Source organism: Chiloscyllium plagiosum, unplaced genomic scaffold (assembly GCF_037043375.1).
Source record: "Chiloscyllium plagiosum isolate Xiang-an unplaced genomic scaffold, Cpla_swu_hap1 HiC_scaffold_2, whole genome shotgun sequence".
Lineage (NCBI taxonomy): Eukaryota > Metazoa > Chordata > Chondrichthyes > Orectolobiformes > Hemiscylliidae > Chiloscyllium > Chiloscyllium plagiosum.
Window position 1 is genome coordinate 161,254,189 of NW_028270140.1, and position 22,261 is coordinate 161,276,449.

The 22,261-nt window shown below is 47.2% G+C and overlaps 2 protein-coding genes across 2 annotated transcripts in view; one reads left to right on the forward strand and one right to left on the reverse strand.

The window, feature by feature from the left end:
* Window positions 1-22,261, forward strand: part of LOC122558013 (ciliogenesis and planar polarity effector 1-like) — a 445,779-nt gene that overhangs the window by 310,606 nt on the left and 112,912 nt on the right. The window lies entirely within an intron of this gene.
* The window catches only part of spef2 (sperm flagellar and cilia associated 2), an 894,484-nt gene continuing 889,961 nt past the window's right edge, over window positions 17,739-22,261 (reverse strand). The window contains exon 38 of the mRNA XM_087994173.1: window positions 17,739-17,955. Coding sequence (XP_087850299.1) covers window positions 17,815-17,955 — 141 coding nt within the window. The 3' untranslated portion in view covers window positions 17,739-17,814. The remainder of the gene's footprint in view (window positions 17,956-22,261) is intronic.

Here is a 22,261-nt window from a genome sequence, read left to right on the forward strand (position 1 = left end):
GTGCAGTTAGTATGCCATCAATGCAGTTGGTACACCATCGGTGCAGTTAGTACTCCATCAGTGCAGTTAATACTATGTCAGTACAATTAGCATTCCATTGATGCAGTTAGCACTCCTTCATGCACTTAGTATTCCATCAGTGCAGTTAGTACTCAATCGGTGCAGTTAGTATTCAATCAGTGTAATCAGTACTCCATTGGTGCAGTTAGTACTCATTTATTGCAGTTAGTATTCCATCAGTGCAGTTAGTACTCCATCGGTGCAGTTGGTACACCATCGGTGCAGTTAGTACTCCATCATTGCAAGCACAACTCCATCAGTGCAGTTAGTTATCCCTTGGTGCAGCTAGTACTCCATCAGTGCAGTTAATACTCCATAGGTGTAAGCAGAACTCCATCAGTGCAGTTAGTACTCAGTCAGTACAATTATATTCCATCGATGCAGTTAGCACTCCTTCATGAACTTAGTATTCCATCAGTGCAGTTAGTATTCATCAGTGCAGTTAGTACTCCATCGGTGCAGTTAGTACTCCATCGGTGCAATTAGTACTCCATCAGTGCAATTAGTACACCACCGAAGCAAGCAGTACTCCATCGTGCAGTTAGTACTCCATCGATGCAGTTGGTACACCATCGGTGCATTTACTACTCCATCAGTGCAGTTAGTACTCCATTGGTGCAGTTGGTACACCATTGGTGCAGTTAGTACTCCATCATTGTAAGCACAACTCCATCAGTGCAGTTAGTTATCCCTCGGTGCAGTTAGTACTCCATCAGTGCAGTTAATACTCCATTGGTATGAACAGTATTCCATCGATGCAGTTAGCACTCCGTCATGCACTTAGTATTCCCCCCATCAGTGCAGTTAGTATTTATCAGTGCAGTTAGTATTGTGCAGGTAGTACTCCATCAGTGCAATTAGTACACCACCGAAGCAAGCAGTACTCCATCGTGCAGTTAGTACTCCATCAATGCAGTTGGTACACCATCGGTGCAGTTAGTACTCCATCAGTGCAGTTAATACTATGTCAGTACAATTAGCATTCCATTGATGCAGTTAGCACTCCTTCATGCACTTAGTATTCCATCAGTGCAGTTAGTACTCAATCGGTGCAGTTAGTATTCAATCAGTGTAATCAGTACTCCATTGGTGCAGTTAGTACTCATTTATTGCAGTTAGTATTCCATCAGTGCAGTTAGTACTCCATCGGTGCAGTTGGTACACCATCGGTGCAGTTAGTACTCCATCATTGCAAGCACAACTCCATCAGTGCAGTTAGTTATCCCTTGGTGCAGCTAGTACTCCATCAGTGCAGTTAATACTCCATAGGTGTAAGCAGAACTCCATCAGTGCAGTTAGTACTCAGTCAGTACAATTATATTCCATCGATGCAGTTAGCACTCCTTCATGAACTTAGTATTCCATCAGTGCAGTTAGTATTCATCAGTGCAGTTAGTACTCCATCGGTGCAGTTAGTACTCCATCAGTGCAGTTAGTACTCCATCGGTGCAATTAGTACTCCATCAGTGCAATTAGTACACCACCGAAGCAAGCAGTACTCCATCGTGCAGTTAGTACTCCATCGATGCAGTTGGTACACCATCGGTGCATTTACTACTCCATCAGTGCAGTTAGTACTCCATTGGTGCAGTTGGTACACCATTGGTGCAGTTAGTACTCCATCATTGTAAGCACAACTCCATCAGTGCAGTTAGTTATCCCTCGGTGCAGTTAGTACTCCATCAGTGCAGTTAATACTCCATTGGTATGAACAGTATTCCATCGATGCAGTTAGCACTCCGTCATGCACTTAGTATTCCATCAGTGCAGTTAGTATTTATCAGTGCAGTTAGTATTGTGCAGGTAGTACTCCATCAGTGCAGTTACTATTCCATCAGTGTAATCAGTACTCTATTGGTGCAGTTAGTACTCCATCGGTGCAGTTAGTACTCAGTCAATATGGTTAGTACTCTATTGGTGCAGTTAATACTCCATCAGTGCAGTTAGTATTCCATCAGTTCAGTTAGTACTCCATTAGTGCAGTTAGTACTCTATCAGTATAGTTAATACTCCACCAGTGCAGTAAGTACTCCATAGGTGAGTTAGTACTCCATTGGTGGATTTGCTACTCCATCAGTGCATTTAGTACTCTATTGGTGCAGTTAGTATCCTTTTAGTGCAATTAGTATCCCATCAGTGCAGTTAGATTGGATTACTTACTTACAGTGTGGAAACAGGCCCTTCGGCCCAACAAACCCATACTGACCCTCCAAAGATCAACCCACCCAGACCCATTCCCCTACATTTACCCCTTCGCCTAACACTACGGGCAATTTAGCATGGCTAATTCACCTGACCTGCACATTTTTGGACTGTGGGAGGAAACCGGAGCACCCGGAGGAAACCCACGCAGACACGGGGAGAACGTGCAAACTCCACACAGGAATTGAACCCGGGTCTCTGGCGCTGTGAGGCAGCAGTGCTAACCACTGAGCCACCGTGATGCCCGTAGCACTCCATCAGTGCAGTTAATATTCCGGCAGTAGAGTTAGTACTCTTTCAGAGCAAATGGTACTCCATTGGTGCAGTTAATACTACACTGGTGCAACAAGTACTCCATCTGTCCAGCAGATATTTGAACATTCAGTTTGAAATCAACATGCTAGGTTTTATAACGTGTGAAGACATTTGTTGATCTTTCGTTGATAAATTATTGTTTTTGGCAAGAGTGCAATTATAGTTTTGGTGAAAGTGAGGACGGCAGATGCTGGAGATCACAGTCGAGAGGATGGTGCTGGAAAAGCACAGCCGGTCAGGCAATATCCGAGGAGCAGGAGAATCAACATTTCGGGCAAAAGCCCTTCATCAGGAATGAGGCTTGTGGGCCACGGGGGCTGAGAAATAAATGGGAGGGGGGTGGGGGGGAAGGCAGCTGGGAATGCGATAGGTGGATGGAGGTGGGGGAGAAGGTGATAGGTCAGAGAGGAGGGTGGACTGGATAGGTAAGAATGAAAATGGACAGGTTGGACCGTTCAAGAGGGTGGTGCTGAGTTGAGAGGTTGGGACTGGGATAATGTCGGGAGGGGAAATGAGGAAGCTGTTGAAGTCCACATTGATGCCCTGGGGTTGAAGTGTTCCGAGGCGGAAGATGAGGCGTTCTTCCTCCAGGCGTCTGGTGGTGAGGGAGCGGCGGTGAAGGAGGCCCAGGACCTCCATGTCCTCGGCAGAGTGGGAGGGGGAGTTGAAGTGTTTGGCCACGGGGTGGTGGGGTTAGTTGGTGCGGGTGTCCCGGAGATGTTCTCTGAAGCGCTCTGCAAGTTGGTGTCCTGCCTTCCCAGCGTAGGGGAGACTGCATCGGGAGCGACGGATACAGTAGATGATGTGATAGGGTTACAGTTAGGGCTTGGTTTGGCAACCCATTTCTCATTTGTTTACACACATCACCAAAAGAGATGAATGACATCAAATTATTTCGCCATATGTTTTGCACATGATATTATCGTGTCAGCAATGCCCTGCTGAAACATTTTCACAACATCAGTCTTCTCAACCTTTAGCTGCAGAACTTAGATTCCTGTGAACGACAGTGGAGGAAAAGAGGATGAAAAACTGGAAAAGAAAAGGAAGTCGAGAGTGAGGGGTGGTCAAAACTGAACAGGCAAGAGAACAGCTCTAAGAAGGACAGGGGGTTGCTGGGAAAAGACGTGTAATGATCAGCTAAACAACATCAGCAGGGAGAGGTTCGGAGTTTCACAGCAGTATTGACAAATACTTGTAGCTGTAACCCACTGTAGCTGTAACCCACTGTAGCTGTAACCCACTGTAGCTGTAACACACTGTAGCTGTAACACACTGTAGCTGTAACACACTGTAGCTGTAACCCACTGTAGCTGTAACCCACTGTAGCTGTAACACACTGTAGCTGTAACACACTGTAGCTGTAACCCACTGTAGCTGTAACACACTGTAGCTGTAACCCACTGTAGCTGTAACACACTGTAGCTGTAACCCACTGTAGCTGTAACCCACTGTAGCTGTAACACACTGTAGCTGTAACCCACTGTAGCTGTAACACACTGTAGCTGTAACCCACTGTAGCTGTAACCCACTGTAGCTGTAACACACTGTAGCTGTAACCCACTGTAGCTGTAACCCACTGTAGCTGTAACACACTGTAGCTGTAACCCACTGTAGCTGTAGCACACTGTAGCTGTAACCCACTGTAGCTGTAACCCACTGTAGCTGTAACACACTGTAGCTGTAACCCACTGTAGCTGTAACACACTGTAGCTGTAACCCACTGTAGCTGTAACACACTGTAGCTGTAACCCACTGTAGCTGTAACCCACTGTAGCTGTAACCCACTGTAGCTGTAACACACTGTAGCTGTAACACACTGTAGCTGTAACCCACTGTAGCTGTAACCCACTGTAGCTGTAACACACTGTAGCTGTAACACACTGTAGCTGTAACCCACTGTAGCTGTAACACACTGTAGCTGTAACACACTGTAGCTGTAACCCACTGTAGCTGTAACCCACTGTAGCTGTAACACACTGTAGCTGTAACCCACTGTAGCTGTAACCCACTGTAGCTGTAACACACTGTAGCTGTAACACACTGTAGCTGTAACCCACTGTAGCTGTAACACACTGCAAAATGCAAAATGCCATAAACACACCATTTCTAATCCACAACCTTTTCAAAAAAACCTTCACATAACAGCTAAGCAGAGGATTTGACTGAGTTACTACCGTCCCATTTAGTGAGTGATAACGCTCTCCAGCTATGACAAACAGCAGAATCATAGCTTCAGCTTGCCCTGGAATTTATAAACATGTACAGGTTGCTTATGCACCCAGGGCCTATCCCTTACTCAGGATACCTACCCAACCTACCCCACTGGTGCTCACCTACCATCCCACCAATCTCCATGTACAGCGCATCATCCGCCGTCATTTCTGCCACCTCCAAACGGACCCCACCACCAGGGATATATTTCCCTCCCCTCCCCTATCAGCATTCCGTAAAGACCACTCCCTCCATGACTCCCTCGTCAGATCCACACCCCCCACCAACCCAACCTTGCACCTTCCCCTGCAACTGCAAGAGGTGCAAGACTTGCGCCCACACCTCCCCCCTCACCTCCCTCCAAGGCCCCAAAGGAAACTTCCATATCCGCCACAGATTCACCTGCACCTCCACACACATCATCTATTACATCCTCTGCACCCGATGTGGCCTCCTCTATATTGGGGAGATAGGCCGCCTACTTGCGGAACGTTTCAGAGAACACCTCTGGGACACCCGGACCAACCAACCCAACCACCCCGTGGCTCAACACTTCAACTCCCCCTCCCACTCCACCAAGGACATGCAGGTCCTTGGACTCCTCCATCGCCAGACCATAGCAACACGATGGTTGGAGGAAGAGCGCCTCATCTTCCGCCTAGGAACCCTCCAACCACAAGGGATGAACTCGGATTTCACCAGTTTCCTCATTTCCCCTCCCCCCACCTTGTCTCAGTCCCAACCCTCGAACTCAGCACCGCCTTCCTAATCTGCAATCTTTTTCCTGACCTCTCCGCCCCCACCCCAGTCTGACCTATCACCCTCACCTTGACTTCTTTCCACCTATCACATTTCTGACGCCCCTCCCCCAAGTCCCTCCTCCCTACCTTTTATCTTAGCCTGTTGGACACACTTTCCTCATTCCTGAAGAAGGGCTTATGCCCGAAACGTCAATTCTCCTGTTCCCTGGATGCTGCCTGACCTGCTGCGCTTTTCCAGCAACACATTTTCAGCTCTATCCCTTACTCAGCCTGTTTCTGTGTACTATGATGTCTCTCTCTCATCTCTCTCTGTCCCTGCAGGGATTGGTCAGGTGTAGAGCTGTCTCTTGGTATTCCCTTCGGAAATGTTCATATTTTCGCTCAACCTTCAGCAAAGTGCACCACAACCAGAGAATCACTAACATCGAACATAGAACAATCCAGCGCAGAACAGGCCCTTCGGCCCTCGATGTTGCACCGACCTGTGAACTATTCTCAGCTCGTCCCCCTACACTATCCCAAAATCATCCATATGCTTTTTAAATGTCCCTAATGTGGCTGAGTTAACTACATTAGCAGGTAGGGCATTTCACACCCTTACCACTCTCTGAGTAAAGAACCTGCCTCTGACATCTGTCTTAAATCTATCACCCCTCAATTTGTAGTTATGCCCCCTCGTACAAGCCAACATTATCATCCTAGGAAAAAGACTTTCACTGTCTACCCTACCTAATCCTCTGATCATCTTGTATGTCTCTATCAAATTCCCCCCTTAGCCTTCTTCTTTCCAATGAGAACAGACCCACGTCTCAGCCTTTCCTCAGAAGACCTTCCCTCCAGACCAGGCAACATCCTGGTAAATCTCCTCTGCACCTTTTCCAATGCTTCCACATTCTTCCTGAAATATGGGGACCAGAACTGTACACAATACTCCAAGTGTGGCTGCACCAGCGTTTTGTATATTTGCAGCATGATATTATGGCTCTGAAACTCAATCTCTCTACGAATGAAACCTAACACACCGTATGCCTTCTTAACAGCACTATCCACCTGGGTGGCAACTTTCAGGGATCTATGTACATGGACTCCAAGATCCCTCTGCACACCCACACTACCAAGAATCTTTCCATTGACCCAGTACCCTGCCTTCCTGTTATTCTTCCCAAAGTGAATCACCTCACATTTAGCTGCATTGAACTCCATTTGCCATCTCTCAGCCCAACTCTGCAGTTTATCCAAGTCCCCCTGCAACCTGCAACATTCTTCCAAACTGTCCACTTCTCCACCGACTTTAGTGTCATCTGCAAACTTACTAACCCATCCACCTATGCCTGCGTCCAAGTCGTTTATAAAAATAACAAACAGCAGTGGTCCCAAAACAGATCCTTGTGGCACACCACTAGTAACCGGACTCCAGACTGAATATTTTCCATCAACCACCACTCACTGCCTTTTTTCAGAAAGCCAGTTCTAATCCAAACTGCTAAATCACCCTCAGTCCCATGCCTCTGTATTTTCTCCAACAGCCTACCATGTGGAACCTTATCAAAGGCTTTACTGAAGTCCATGTACACCACGTCAACTGTCCTACCCTCATCTACATGCTTGGTCACCTTCTCAAAAAGCTCAATGAGGTTTGTGAGACATGACCTGCCCTTGACGAAATCATGTTAACTATCTCCAATCAAATTGTTGCTTGCTAGTTGATTATAAATCTTATCTCTTATAATCCCTTCCAAAACCTTTCCTACAACAGAAGTAAGGCTCACTAGTCTATAATTACATGGGTCATCTCTGCTGCCGTTGTTCAACAAGGGCACAACATTTGCAATCCTCCAGTCCTCAGGTACTAAACCTGTAGACAATGACGACTCAAATATCAAAGCCAAAGGCTCTGCTATCTCCTCCCCAGCTTCCCAGAGAATCCTCGGATAAATCCCATCTGGCCCAGGGGACCTATCTACTTTCACTCCTTCTGGAATTGATAACACCTTGTCCTTACTAACCTCGATCCTTTCTAGTCTAATATCCTGTATCTCAGTCTTCTCCTCTACAATATTCTCCTTTCCCGGAGTGAAAACTGATGAGAAATGTTTGTTTAGCACCTCTCCGATCTCCACAGGGTCCACACACACAACTTCCCACTTCTGTCTTTGACTGGCCCTATTCCTACCCTAATCATCCTTTTATTCCTCACATACCTATAGAAAGCTTTAGGGTTCTCCTTTATTCTATTTGCTAAAGACTGTCGTGTCCTCTCTTTGCTCTTCTTAACTCTCTCTTTAAATCCTTCCGAGCTGATCTGTAACTCTCCATCGCCTCATCTGAACCATCTTGTCTCATCAACACATAAGCCTCTTTTCTTCTTCTTACCAAGAGATGCAATTTCTGTAGTAAACCACGGTTCCCTTACCTTATCACTTCCTCCCTGCCTGACAGGACACACCTATCAAGGACACGTAATATCTGTTCCTTAAACCAGCTCCACATTTCCATTGTCTGCATCCCCTGCATTTTGCGACCCCATTCTATGCATCCTAATTCTTGCTTAACCGCATTATATTTGCCCTTGCCCCATCGATAACTCTTGACCTGTGGCATGTACCTATCCCTTTCCATCGCTAAACTAAATGTAACTGAATTATGGTCACTCTCTCCAAAGTGCTCACCTACAACTAAATCAAACACCTGGCCTGGTTTATTACCAAGCACCAGATCCAGTGTGGTCTCCCCTCTTGTCAGCCCTTCGACATACTGTGTCAGGAAACTCTCCTGTACACGTTGGACAAAAACTGATCCATCCGACGTACTGGAGTTATAGCGTTTCCAGTCAATGTTGGAGAAGTTAAAGTCCCCTATAATGACCATCCTGTTCCTTGCACTCCTGCCCAGAATCATTTTGCTAATCCTCTCTTCCACCTCCCTGGAACTCTGCGGAGGCCTATCAAAAACTCCAAGCAGTGTGACCTCTCCTCTCCTCAGCCCACACTACCTCATCAAATGTTCTTTCAGCCACCGTTATACTATCCTTGACTAACAAGGCCACGCCGCCCCATCTTTTACCGCCTTGCCTGTTCTTAATGAAAGATCTAAACCCTGGAACCTGCAACATCCATTCCTCACCCTGATCTATCCATATCTCCGAAATGGCCACAACATCGAAGTCCCAGGTACCTATCCATGCTACAAGCTAACCACCTTATTTCGGATACTTCTGGCGTTGAAGTAGACACACTTCAAACCACTTCGCTGTCTGCCAGCACATTCCTGTGACCCTGAAATCCTGTCCCTGTCCTTCCTACTCTCATCCTCCTGTGCACTGCAACTACACCTCCAGTTCCCACTCCCCTGCTGAGCTAGTTTAAACCCACCCAAATAGCACCAGCAAATTTCCCACCCTGGATATTGGTACCCCTCTGGTTCAAGTGAAGACCATCCTGTTTGTACAGGTCCCACCTTCCCCAGAATGAGCCCCAATTATCCAAGTAACTGAAACCCTCTCTCCTGCACCATCCCTGCAGCCAAGGATTCTCAGGGGAACGTAGCACGAACAGCCAAGTTTCTGGTATTGAGACTGGCTCTAATGCAACGAGGGGTACGTCGGCTTCCAAGAGATCAATTGTGTTAGGGGATTCTGTAGTCCAAGGTACAGACAGACGTTTCTGTGGCCAGCAGAGAAAAAGCAGAATGGTGTGTTGTTTCCCTGATGCCAGGATCAAGGATGTCTCAGAGAGGGTGCAGAATGTTCTCACGGGGGAGAGGGGCCAGCAGGAGGTCATTGTCCACATTGGAACCAACGACACTGGAAGGGAAAAGGTTGAGACTCTGAAGGGAGATTACAGAGAGTTAGGCAGAAATTTAAAAAGGAGGTCCTCAAGGGTAGTAATATCTGGATTACTCCCAGTGCTACGAGCTAGTGAGGGCAGGAATAGGAGGATAGAGCAGATGAATGCATGGCTGAGGAGCTGGTGTATGGGATTCACATTTTTGGATCATTGGAATCTCTTTTGGGGTAGAAGTGACCTGTACAAGAAGGACGGATTGGAAGGGGACTAATATACTGGCAGGGAAATTTGTTAGAACTGCTTGGGAGGATTTAAACTAGTGAGTGGGTAGGACCCAGGGAGATAGTGAGGAAAGAGATCGATCTGAGACAGGTACAGCTGAGAACAGAAGTGAGTCAAACAGTCAGGACACGCAGGGACAAGGTAGGACTAATAAATTAAACTGCATTTATTTCAATGCAAGGGGCCTAACAGGGAAGGCAGATGAACTCAGGGCATGGTTAGGAACATGGGACTGGGATATCATAGCAATTACAGAAACATGGCTCAGGGACGGGCAGGACTGGCAGCTTAATGTTCCAGGATACAAATGTTACAAGGGAAGGATAGAAAGGGAGGCAAGAGAGGAGGGGGAGTGGCATTTTTGATAAGGGATAGCATTACAGCTGTGCTGAGGGGGGATATTCCCGGAAATACATCCAGGGAAGTTATTTGGGTGGAACTGAGAAATAAGAAAGGGATGATCACCTTATTGGGATTGTATTATAGACCCCCCTAATAGTCAGAGGGAAATTGAGTAACAAACTTGTAAGGAGATCTCAGATATCTGAAAGAATAATAGGGCAGATATGGTAGGGGATTTTAACTTTCCAAACATCGACTGGGACTGCCATAGTGTTCAGGGATTAGATGGAGAGGAATTTGTTCAGTGTGTATAAGACAATTTTCTGATTCAGTATATGGATGTACCTACTAGAGAAGGTGCAAAACTTGACCTACTCTTGGGAAATAAGGCAGGGGAGGTGACTGAGGTGTCAGTGGGGGAGCACTTTGGGGGCCAGCGACCATAATTCTATCCATTTTAAAACAGTGATGGAAAAGGATAGACCAGATCTAAAAGTTGAAGTTCTAAATTGTAGAAAGGCCAATTTTGACTGTATGAGGCAAGAACTTTTGAAAGCTGATTGGGGGCAGATGTTCGCAGGTAAAGGGACGGCTGGAAAATGGGAAGCCTTCAGAAATGAGATAACAAGAATCCAGAGAAAGTATATTCCTGTCAGGGTGAAAGGGAAGGCTGGTAGGTATAGGGAATACTGGATGACTAAAGAAATTCAGGGTTTGGTTAAGAAAAAGAAGGAAGCATATGTCAGGTATAGACAGGATAGATCGAGTGAATCCTTAGAAGAGTATAAAGGCAGTAGGAGTATACTCAAGAGGGAAATCAGGAGGGCAACAAGGGGACATGAGATAGCTTTGGCAAATAGAATTAAGGAGAATCCAAAACGTTTTTATAAATACATTCAGGACAAAAGGGTAACTAGGGAGAGAATAGGGCCCCTCAAAGATCAGCAAGGCGGCCTTTGTGTGGAACCACAGAAAATGGGGGAGGTACTAAATGAATATTTCGCATCAGTATTTACTGTGGAAAAGGATATGGAAGATATAGACATAGATGGTGACATCTTGAAAAATGTCCAGATTACAGAGGAGGAAGTGCTGGATGTCTTGAAATGGTTAAAGGTGGATAAATCCCCAGGACCTGATCAGGTGGACCCGAGAACTCTGTGGGAAGCTAGAGACGTGATTGGTGGGCCTCTTGCTGAGATATTTGTATCATCGATAGTTACAGGTGAGGTGCCAGAATACTAGAGGTTGGCGAACGTGGTTTAAGAAGGGCGGTAAAGACAAGCAGGGAACTATAGACCAGTGAGCCTGACCTCGGTGGTGGGCAAGTTGTTGGAGAGAATCCTGAGGGACAGGATGTACATGTATTTGGAAAGGCAAGGACTGATTAGCGATAGTCAACATTGTTTTGTGCGTGGGAAATCATGTCTCACAAACTTGATTACGTTTTTTGAAGAAGTAACAAAGAGGATTGATGAGGGCAGAGCAGTAGATGTGATCTATATGGACTTCAGTAAGGCGTTCGACAAGGTTCCCCATGGGAGACTGGTTCGCAAGGTTAGATCTCATGGAATACAGGGAGAACTAGCCATTTGGATACAGAACTGGCTCAAAGGTAGAAGAGAGAGGGTGGTGGTGGAGGGTTGTTTTTCAGACTGGAGACCTGTGACCAGTGGAGTGCCACAAGGATCAGTGCTGGGTCCTCTACTTTTTGTCATTTACATAAATGATTTGGATGTGAGCATAAGAGGTACAGTTAGTAAGTTTGCAGATGACACCAAAATTGGAGGTGTAGTGGACAGCGAAGAGGGTTACCTCAGATTACAACAGGATCTGGACCAGATGGGCCAATGGGCTGAGAAGTGGCAGATGGAGTTTAATTTAGATAAATGTGAGGTGCTGCATTTTGGGAAAGCAAATCTTAGCAGGACTTATACACTTAATGGTAAGGTCCTCGGGACTGTTCCTGAACAAAGAGACCTTGGAGTGCAGATTCATAGCTCCTTGAAAGTGGAGTCGCAGATAGATAGGATAGTGAAGAAGGCGTTTGGTATGCTTTCCTTTATTGGTCAGAGTATTGAGTACAGGAGTTGGGAGGTCATGTTGCGGCTGTACAGGACATTGGTTAGGCCACTGTTGGAATATTGCGTGCAATTCTGGTCTCCTTCCTATCGGAAAGATGTGAAACTTGAAAGGGTTCAGAAAAGATTTACAAGGATGTTGCCAGGGTTGGAGGATTTGAGCTATAGGGAGGGGCTGAACAGGCTGGGGCTGTTTTCCCAGGAGCATCGGAGGCTGAGGGGTGACCTTATAGAGATTTACACAATTATGAGGGGCATGGATAGGATAAATAGACAAAGTCTTTTCCCTGGGGTGGGGGAGTCCAGAACTAGAGGGCATAGGTTAAGGATGAGAGGGGAATGATATAAAAGAGACCTAAGGGGCAACTTTTTCACGCAGAGGGTGGTACGTGTATGGAATGAGCTGCCAGAGGATGTGGTGGAGGCTGGTACAATTGCAACATTTAAGAGGCATTTGGATGGGTATATGAATAGGAAGGGTTTGGAGGGATATGGGCCGGGTGCTGGCAGGTGGGACTAGATTGGGTTGGGATATCTGGTCAGCATGGACGGGTTGGACTGAAGGGTCTGTTTCCATATTGTACATTTCTATGACTCAATGGCATGTTCAGCTTATATCTCTCCCTATCCCTTGCCTCGCTATCACATGGCACGGGCAACAAACCAGAGATAACAACTCTCTGTTCTCGCTCACAGCTTCCACCTTAGCTCCCTGAAATTCTGCCTGACATCCTATCCCTCTTTCTACCTGTTTCGTTGGTGTTCACTGAGCCATTGCTGATATCTAAGGACAAATCTGCCGATGCATGGCCCCTTATCTGTCCTGTTTGTTACAGTTCACGATAGTTCCAACCTCTATGCCGAGATTGACAGCAACAGAACAGGGAAATGGCTGCACCTTAAAGGTTTTGAGCTGCTGTCTAATTGATATTCAGATTCTATCATTGAACCAACAGAACATTTTGTCTTTGTGAACAGCAACAAGAGATTCACAATCAGTGCCACAGAAGACCATGAAGCAATGTGTACTTTTATATTGAGAAAGTGTATCATTTGAGATCACTCCCACTCCCCCATATCTCTAAGAGCTGAGTTTACTGTGGGTCTGGTTTCCTGAGTACATAGAACATAGAAAAGTACAGCACAGAACAGGCCCTTCGGCCCACAGTGTTGTGCCGAGATTAAATACTAATGTAAAATATAGTAACTCAACCTACGCACCCCTCAACTCACTGCTATCCATGTGCATGTCCAGCAGTCGCTTAAATGTCCCCAATGACTCTGCTTCCACCACCACCGCGGGCAACACATTCCATGCATTCACAACCCTCTGTGTAAAGAACCTACCTCTGACATCTCCTTTATACCTTCCTCCTAATATCTTCAAACTATGACCCCCTCGTACCAGTCAATCCTGCCCTGGGGAAAAGTCTCTGGCTATTGACTCTATCTATTCCTCTCATTACCTTTTACACCTCGATCAGGTCTCCTCTCTTCCTCCTTCTCTCCAGGTTTATTCAACCTTTCTTCATAAGGCAAGCCTTCCAGCCCAGGCAGCATCCTGGTAAACCTTCTTTGCACCCTCTCCAAAGCCTCTGTATCTTTCCTATAGGAGGGCGACCAGAATTGGACACAATATTCCAAGTGTGGTCTCACCTGGGACTTGTAGAGCTGCAGGGTAAAAACAATGACTGCAGATGCTGGAAACCAGATTCTAGATTAGAGTGGTGTTGGAAAAGCACAGCAGGTCAGGCAGCATCGGAGGAGCAGGAAAATCGATGTTTCAGGCAAAAGCCCTTCATCAGAAATAGAGGCTTGTAGAGCTGCAGCAAAACCTCGCGGCTCTTAAACTCGATGCCCCTGTTAATGAAAGCCAAAACACCATTTGCTTTCTTAACAACCCGATCCACTTGGGTGGCAACTTTGAGGGGTCTATGTACTTGCACACCCAGATCCCTCTGTTCCTCCACACTGCCAAGAATCCTGTCTTTAATCCCATATTCAGCATTCGAGTTTGACCTTCCAAAATGCATCACTTCGCATTTATCCAGGTTGACCTCCATCTGCCATTTCTCAGCCCAGCTCTGCATCCTGTCTATGTCACGCTGCAGCCTGCAGTAGCCCTCGATACTATCTATGATACCTCTGACTTTTGTGTCATTCTTCGACCTGTCTCGTCACCTCCTCGAAAGACTCAATAAGATTTGTGAGGCATGACCTGCCCCTCACAAAGCCATGCTGACTGCCTTTAATCACACTATGCTTTGCCAAATAGTCGTAAATCCTATCCCTCAGAATTCTTTCCAAACTCTGCTGACCACAGACGTAAGACTGACCGGTCTGTAATTGCCAGGGATTTCCCTATTCCCCTTCTTGAAAAGAGCAACAACATTTGTCTCCCTCCAATCGTCTTGTATGACTCCTGTGGAGAGAGAGGAAGAAAAAACTTGCTCATCCCGCCCAATTTTCACGATTAAATTAGTCCCATTTACCTGCATTTGGTCCTATCCCATCCATATACCTTTGTAAATGTTTCTTAAATTATGAAATTGTACTCCCTTCCCCCAGTACCTTTGGCAGCTGGTTCCAGACACTGCCCACCCTGTGTATAAAAAACTTATCCTTCTGGACCCCTTTGTATCTTTGCTGAAAATGTGTTGCTGGAAAAACGCAGCAGGTCAGGCAGCATCCAAGGAGCAGGGGAATCGACGTTTCGGGCATAAGCCCTTCTTCCGAAATGCGGAAAGTGTGTCCAGCAGGCTAAGATAAAAGGTAGGGAGGAGGGACTTGGGGGAGGGGCGTTGGAATTGCGATAGGTGGAGGGAGGTTAAGGTGAGGGTGATAGGCTGGAGTGGGGTGGGGGCGGAGAGGTCAGGAAGAAGATTGCAGGTTAGGAAGACGGTGCTGAGTTCGAGGGTTGGAAATGAGACAAGGTGGGGGGAGGGGAAATGAGGAAACTGGAGAAATCTGAGTTCATCCCTTGTGGTTGGAGGGTTCCTAGGCGGAAGATGAGGCGCTCTTCCTCCAACCGTCGTGTTGCTATGGTCTGGCGATGGCGGAGTCCAAGGACCTGCATGTCCTTGGTGGAGTGGGAGGGGGAGTTAAAGTGTTGGGCTATGGGGTGGTTGGGTTGGTTGGTCTGGGTGTCCCAGAGGTGTTCTCTGAAACGTTCCACAAATAGGTGGCCTGGGACATTTACTATAAACCGACCGACTCCCACAGCTATCTAGACTACACCTCCTCCCACCCTGCCCCCTGTAAAAACGCCATCCCATATTCCCAATTCCTTCGCCTCCGCCGCATCTGCTCCCAGGAGGACCAGTTCCAATACCGTACAACACAGATGGCCTCCTTCTTCAAAGACCGCAATTTCCCCCCCGACGTGATCGACGATGCCCTCCACCGCATCTCCTCCACTTCCCGCTCCTCCGCCCTTGAGTACCGCCCCTCCAATCGCCACCAGGACAGAACCATATCCTCCACAAATTCACCTGCACCTCCACACACATCACTTACGGTACCCGATGTGGCCTCCTCTATATTGGGGAGACAGGCCGCCTACTTGCGGAATGTTTCAGAGAACACCTCTGGGACACCCCACCAACCAACCCAACCACCCCGTGGCTCAACACTTCAACTCCCCCTCCCGCTTCACCAAGGACATGCAGGTCCTTGGACTCCTCCATCGCCAGACCATAGCAACACGACGCCTGGAGGAAGAGCGCCTCATCTTCTGCCTGGGAACCCTCCAACCAAAGGGATGAACTCAGATTTCACCAGTTTCCTCATTTCCCCTCCCCCCACCTTGTCTCAGTCAAATCCCTCGAACTCAGCACCACCTTCCTAACCTGCAATCTTCTTCCTCACCTCTCCGCCCCCACCCCACTCCGGCCTATCACCCTCACCTTAACCTCCCTCCACCTATTGCATTCCCAACGCCCCTCCCCCAAGTCCCTCCTCCCTACCTTTTATCTTAGCCTGCTGGGCACACTTTCCTCATTCCTGAAGAAGGGCTCATGCCCGGAACGTCGATTCTCCTGCTCCTTGCATGCTGCCTGACCTGCTGCGCTTTTCCAGCAACACATTTTTCAGCTCTGATCTCCAACATCTGCAGTCCTCACTTTCTCCTTTTGTATCATTCCCTGTCAGTGTAAACTGTACTGTCTTGTTTTAGACTCCCCTACCCGGGGGGGGTGGTAAAGCTGTTAGCTAGCTACATTATCTATGTCTCTCATGATTTTATAGACCTCAATAAGAACACCCCTCAGTCTCCTACACTCCTGGGCACAAGGTTCCAGCCTATTGAACCTCTCCTTATAACTCAAACCAGTCCAGGCAACGTCCGAATAAATTTTCTGCACTCTTCCTAGTTTAACAATATCCTTTCTATAATAGGGTAACCAGAACTGCACGCAGTTCTCCAAGTGTGGCCTCACCAACATCTTATACAGCTGCAATAAAACATTCCAACCCCTCCACTCAATACTCTGACCAATGAAAGCAATCATGCTGAAAGCCTTCCTCACCACCCTGTCTACCTATGGCTCCAGTCTCAAGGGCCTATGAACCTGTATCCCAAGAAAAAGTGGGGATGTTCCCCAATGATTGCACAATGCTCAGCACCATTCACAACTCCTCAGATACTGAAGCAGTCCATGTTCACATACAACAAGGTCTGGACAATCTCCAGGCTTGGGCTGACAAGTGGCAAGTAACATTCGTGCCACACAAATGCCAGGCAATGACCATCACCAACAAGAGACAATCTAATCACCACCCCTTGACAGTCAATGGCATTACCATCACTGAATCCCCCACGAGCAACATCCTGGGGGTTATCATTAACCAGAAACTGAACTGGACTTGCCACAGAAAGACAGTGGTTACAAGAGCAGGTCAGAGGTTAGGAATATTGTGGTGAGTAACTCACCTCCTGACTCCCAAAGCCTGTCCTCAAGAAGCTCGACACCATCCGGGACAAAGCAGCCACTTGATTGGTACCACATCCATAATCTCCACTCCCTCCACACTGACACTCAGTAGCAGCAGTTTGTACCAGCTACAAGATGCACTGCACAAATTCACCAAAGATCCTCAGACAGCACCTTCCAAACCCACGACCACTTCCATCTAGAAGGACAAGGGCAGCAGATACATGGGAACACCACCCCCTGCAAGTTCCCCTCTAAGCCAGTCATCATCCTGATTTGGAAATATATCGCTGTTCCTTCACTGTCACTGGGTCAGAATCCTGGAATTCCCTCCCTCAGGGCATTGTGGGACACCCTACAGCACATGGACTGCAGCGGGTCAAGAAGGCAGCTCACCCCCACCTTCTCCAGAGGCAACTAGGGACAGGCAGTAAATACTGGGCCAGTTATTGGGCACAAACGATGAGTAGATATAAAACAATGTGCTGATATTCTCCTGATGTGGGGAAGCCGGTGTTGGACTGGGGTGTACAAAGTTAAAAATCACACAACACCAGGTCATAGTCCAACAGGTTTAACTGGAAGCACACTAGCTTTCGGAGCGACGCTCCTTCATCAGGAGCTTCCAAATAAACCTGTTCAACTATAACCTGCTGTTGTGTGATTTTTAACTGACATTCTCCAGCATTCTCTGTGCTTGTTTCAGATGACCAGCAACTGCGGGATTATGCTTTTGATAAAGGAATGAGTTCTGGAAGATGGAATTCGCTGTGGTTTTATTACAGTTACTGAATGACATCCACATTCTGAGCCAGTTACATTTGCCATTTACAAATAGCTTTCACGATTTGGCAAGTCTTCGTCGGTTTGCTCCTGTATCCTCGGTCGGTGTGTTTGAAGATGTTTCCACTGAAAGTTCGGGGGAGCTGCTTGCAACTGCTTCACTTTCCACTGGCTTCCTCTGCAAAATGGGCTTGAAATCCTGCACCAAGAAACAGACACAATAAACACTGCAGATCAAGATGGGAAAGAGAATGTGAGGGAATGTGGAAGCACTGGGTTAGGGGAAGTGAGTTATCAAAGAAAAAACTCTCTGCTGGTTAAGTCATTGCACATTTGAAGGTGGTTGTGGTTGTTGGAGGGTCAGTCATCTCAGCTCCAGGACATCTCTGCAGGAGTCCCTCAGGGTCGTGTCCTCGACCCAACCACCTTCAGCTGCTTCATCAATGACCTTCCCTCCACCACAAGGAGTGGGGATGTTCAGCACCATTCACAACTCCTCAGACACTGAAGCAGTCCATACTCAAAGATCTGGAAAATGTTTAGGCTTGGGCTGACAGGTTCCAAGTAACATTTGCACCTTGTAAATACCAGGCTATGACCATTTTCAGCAAAGTTAGAAATCACACAACACCAGATTATAGTTCAACAGGTTTAGTTGGAAGCATGGGTGGGAAATCATGTCTCAAAAACTTGATTAAGTTTTTTGAAGAAGTAACAAAGAGGGTTGATGAGGGCAGAGCAGTAGATGTGATCTATATGGACTTCAGTAAGGCGTTCGACAAGGTTCCCCATGGGAGACTGATTAGCAAGGTCAGATCTCATGGAATACAGGGAGAACTAGCCATTTGGATACAGAACTGGCTCAAAGGTAGAAGACAGAGGGTGGTGGTAGAGGGTTGTTTTTCAGACTGGAGGCCTGTGACCAGTGGAGTGCCACAAGGATCGGTGTTGGGCCCTCTACTTTTTGTCATTTACATAAATGATTTGGACGTGAGCATAAGAGGTATAGTTAGTAAGTTTGCAGATGACACCAAAATTGGAGGTGTAGTGGACAGCGAAGAGGGTTACCTCAGATTACAACAGGATCTGGACCAGATGGGCCAATGGGCTGAGAAGTGGCAGATGGAGTTTAATTCAGATAAATGCGAGGTGCTGCATTTTGGGAAAGCAAATCTTAGCAGGACTTATACACTTAATGGTAAGGTCCTAGGGAGTGTTGCTGAACAAAGAGACCTTGGAGTGCAGGTTCATAGCTCCTTGAAAGTGGAAGTCGCAGGTAGATAGGATAGTGAAGAAGGCGTTTGGTATGCTTTCCTTTCTTGGTCAGAGTATTGAGTACAAAAGTTGGGAGGTCATGTTGCGGCTGTACAGGACATTGGTTAGGCCACTGTTGGAATATTACGTGCAATTCTGGTCTCCTTCCTATCGGAAAGATGTTGTGAAATGTGAAAGGGTTCAGAAAAGATTTACAAGGATGTTGCCAGGGTTGGAGGGTCTGAGCTACAGGGAGAGGCTGAACAGGCTGGGACTGTTATCCCTGGAGGCTGAGGGGTGACCTTATAGAGGTTTACAAAATTATGAGGGGCATGGATAGGATAAATAGATAAGGTCTTTTCTCTGGGGTAAGGAGTCCAGAATAGAGGGAATATGTTTAGGGTGAGAAAGGAAAAATATAAAAGGGACCTAAGGGGTAGAGGGAAGTACGTGTATGGAATGAGCTGCCAGAGGAAGTGGTGGAGCCTGGAACAATTACAACATTTAAGAGGCATTTGGATGGGTATATGAATAGGAAGGGTTTGGAGGGATATGGGCCGGGTGCTGGCAGGTGGGACTAGATCGGGTTGGCATGGACGTGTTGGACCGAAGGGTCTGTTTCCGTGCTGTACATCTCTGTGACTCTATGACACTAGCTTTCAGAACTAGCACTTCCAAATGGACCAGTTGGACTATAACCTGGGTCTGTGTGATCTTTAACTTTGTCCATCTCCAAATCACCTTCTGCAAGACACGATACAGCCATTGCCCTTTGACCTCCTTTGCGTTGACCATCACCAAGTCAACGCGGGGGGGTGGAATTGTGGAGTGGCGGGATAAATCTGATCAGCTAGTAGCAGGTAAGTCAGAAAGAGCTGGTCAGAGGCTGGATACCTTGTGATCACTTCACCCGAGTCCGTACCTCCCCAAACCATCATCCCATCCTCATCCCAATTTTACCTGCGATTTAGAGTGCAAGAAGGAAATGGGTGAGAGAGAGGGAGAGGCAAAGAACCTAAAATAAAAATGACAGTGACCCATGGACATAAGGGAGACTAGACACATAAACATGTGTGTGTGTGAGAGAGAGAGAGGTGGAGAGAGAGAGAGAGAGAGAGAGAGAGAGAGAGAGAGAGAGAGAGAGAAAAAGAGACAGGAAAGAGGTTGAGAGACAGGGAGAGGGAGAGACTGAGTTTATTAGAGGAAAAAGGAAATTAGGAGAGCAAAAAGGGGATATGAAAGGCTAGTGAGATGTAAAATAAAGGAAAATCCTAAGTTATTTTACAAGTACAGCAAGGAGAGAGGATAATGAGGGAAAGAATAGGGACCAATAAGGACTACAGCATATTTTGTGCATGGAGCTTTAAGACTTAGGTACAGCTCTAAATGAATCCTTTGCGTTGGTGTTCATGAGTGAGAGGGATGATATGAGTATAGAAATCAGGGAGAAGGTCTGTGACAAATTAAAGGAATTAGCAGAGACAGAGAGGAGGTTCTGAGTGGTCTAGCAGGCTGAGAAGTAAATAAACCTCCAGATCTGGGTGAAATATATCCCAGGGTGTTCAGTAAGGGAAGGGAGGAAATAGTAGGGGAACAGGCAATAATTCTCAATCCCTCTCCAGCTCCAGGAGAGATGCTGGAAGACTAGAGGACAGTCAATGTGGTTACCCCGTGTCTGCGTGGATTTCCTCCAGGTGCTCTGGTTTCCTCCCACAGTTGAAAGATGTGCAGGTTCGTGTGAATTGGCCATGGAAATTGCCTGTAGTGTTAGGTGTATTAGTCAGGAGGAGAATGGGTCTGGATGGGTTACTCTTTGGAAGGTCGGTGTGGACTTGTTGGGCTGAAGGGCCTGTTTCCACACTGTAAGAAATCTGAAATCAAGAAGGAGCAAGGGTATACCAGGGAAATACAGGCCGTGCAGTGTAAACTCGGAGCTGGGGAAACTATTGGAAGCAATTCTGAGGGACAGAATAATCTGCATTTGGAAATGCAGTATTTAATCAAGAACAGTCAGTGTGGTTTTGTTGAGGAGATGTCAAGTCTGAAGAAGGGTTACTGCTCTGTATCTCTCACCACAGATGCGATCAGGTCTGCTGAGATACTCCAGGAATCTCTGCTTTTGTTTCCAACCAAGTTGATTGAAGTTTGCAAAGAGGTGACCAGGTGTGTTGAATGTATCCAACGTAGTCTACTTGAACTTTACCAAGGCTTTTGATCATGCCTCATATGGGAAACTGATAGCAAAGCTAAGAGCTGTGGGACCCAAGGAAATTTGGCAAACTGGATCCAGCATCCTGAAGAAGGGCTCATGCCCTAAACATCGATTCTCCTGCTCCTCGGATGCTGCCTGACCTGCTGTGCTTTTCCAGCACCACACTCTCAACCCTGGACCTGGAATTGGCTGAGGGGCAGGAAGGAGAGGGAGCCGGCTCAATGGTGTTTGTGTGATTGGCTGTCTGTGTCCAATGGGGTCCCACAGGGGTCAGTGACAGGGCCCTTGCTATGGTTTATATAAATGATTTCGACTTGAATGTAGGAGGTTTGATCAGTACATTAGAAGATGGTACAAACATTGGTGAATAGTGAAGCAGATAGCCTCAAATTACAGGAGTGTATAGACTGACTGGTCAGATGCACGAATCAACGGCAAATGTAATTCAATCTGGATAAATGTGAGGTGAGGTACTTGGACAGGACAAACAGTGCAAGGGAATGGTAACTCCCTGGGAAGAACTGAGGATCAGAGGGACCTTGGGCATGTCCACCAATCGTTTAAAGTGTCAAGACAGGTGGATAGATGGTTAAGAAAGCGTATGGATACGCCTTTATTAGCCAAGGCATAGAGATTAAGAGCAGGGAGGTTATGCTGGGACTGTCTAAAATACTGATCACACCAGGGCTAAGGTATTGAGTACAGTTCAGGGATCCGCATTGTAGAGGGGGATGTGACAGTAAAGGGTACAGAGGGAGACTGACCAGGGTGTGGTAGCACTGGGGGAGAGGGGACAGAGGGAGACTGACCAGGGTGTGATAGCACTGGGGGAGGGGACAGAGGGAGACTGACCAGGGTGTGATAGCACTGGGGGAGGGGACAGGGGGAGACTGACCAGGGTGTGATAGCACTGGGGGAGGGGACAGGGGGAGACTGACCAGGGTGTGGTAGCACTGGGGGAGGGGACAGGGGGAGACTGACCAGGGTGTGGTAGCACTGGGGGAGGGGACAGGGGGAGACTGACCAGGGGGTGGTAGCA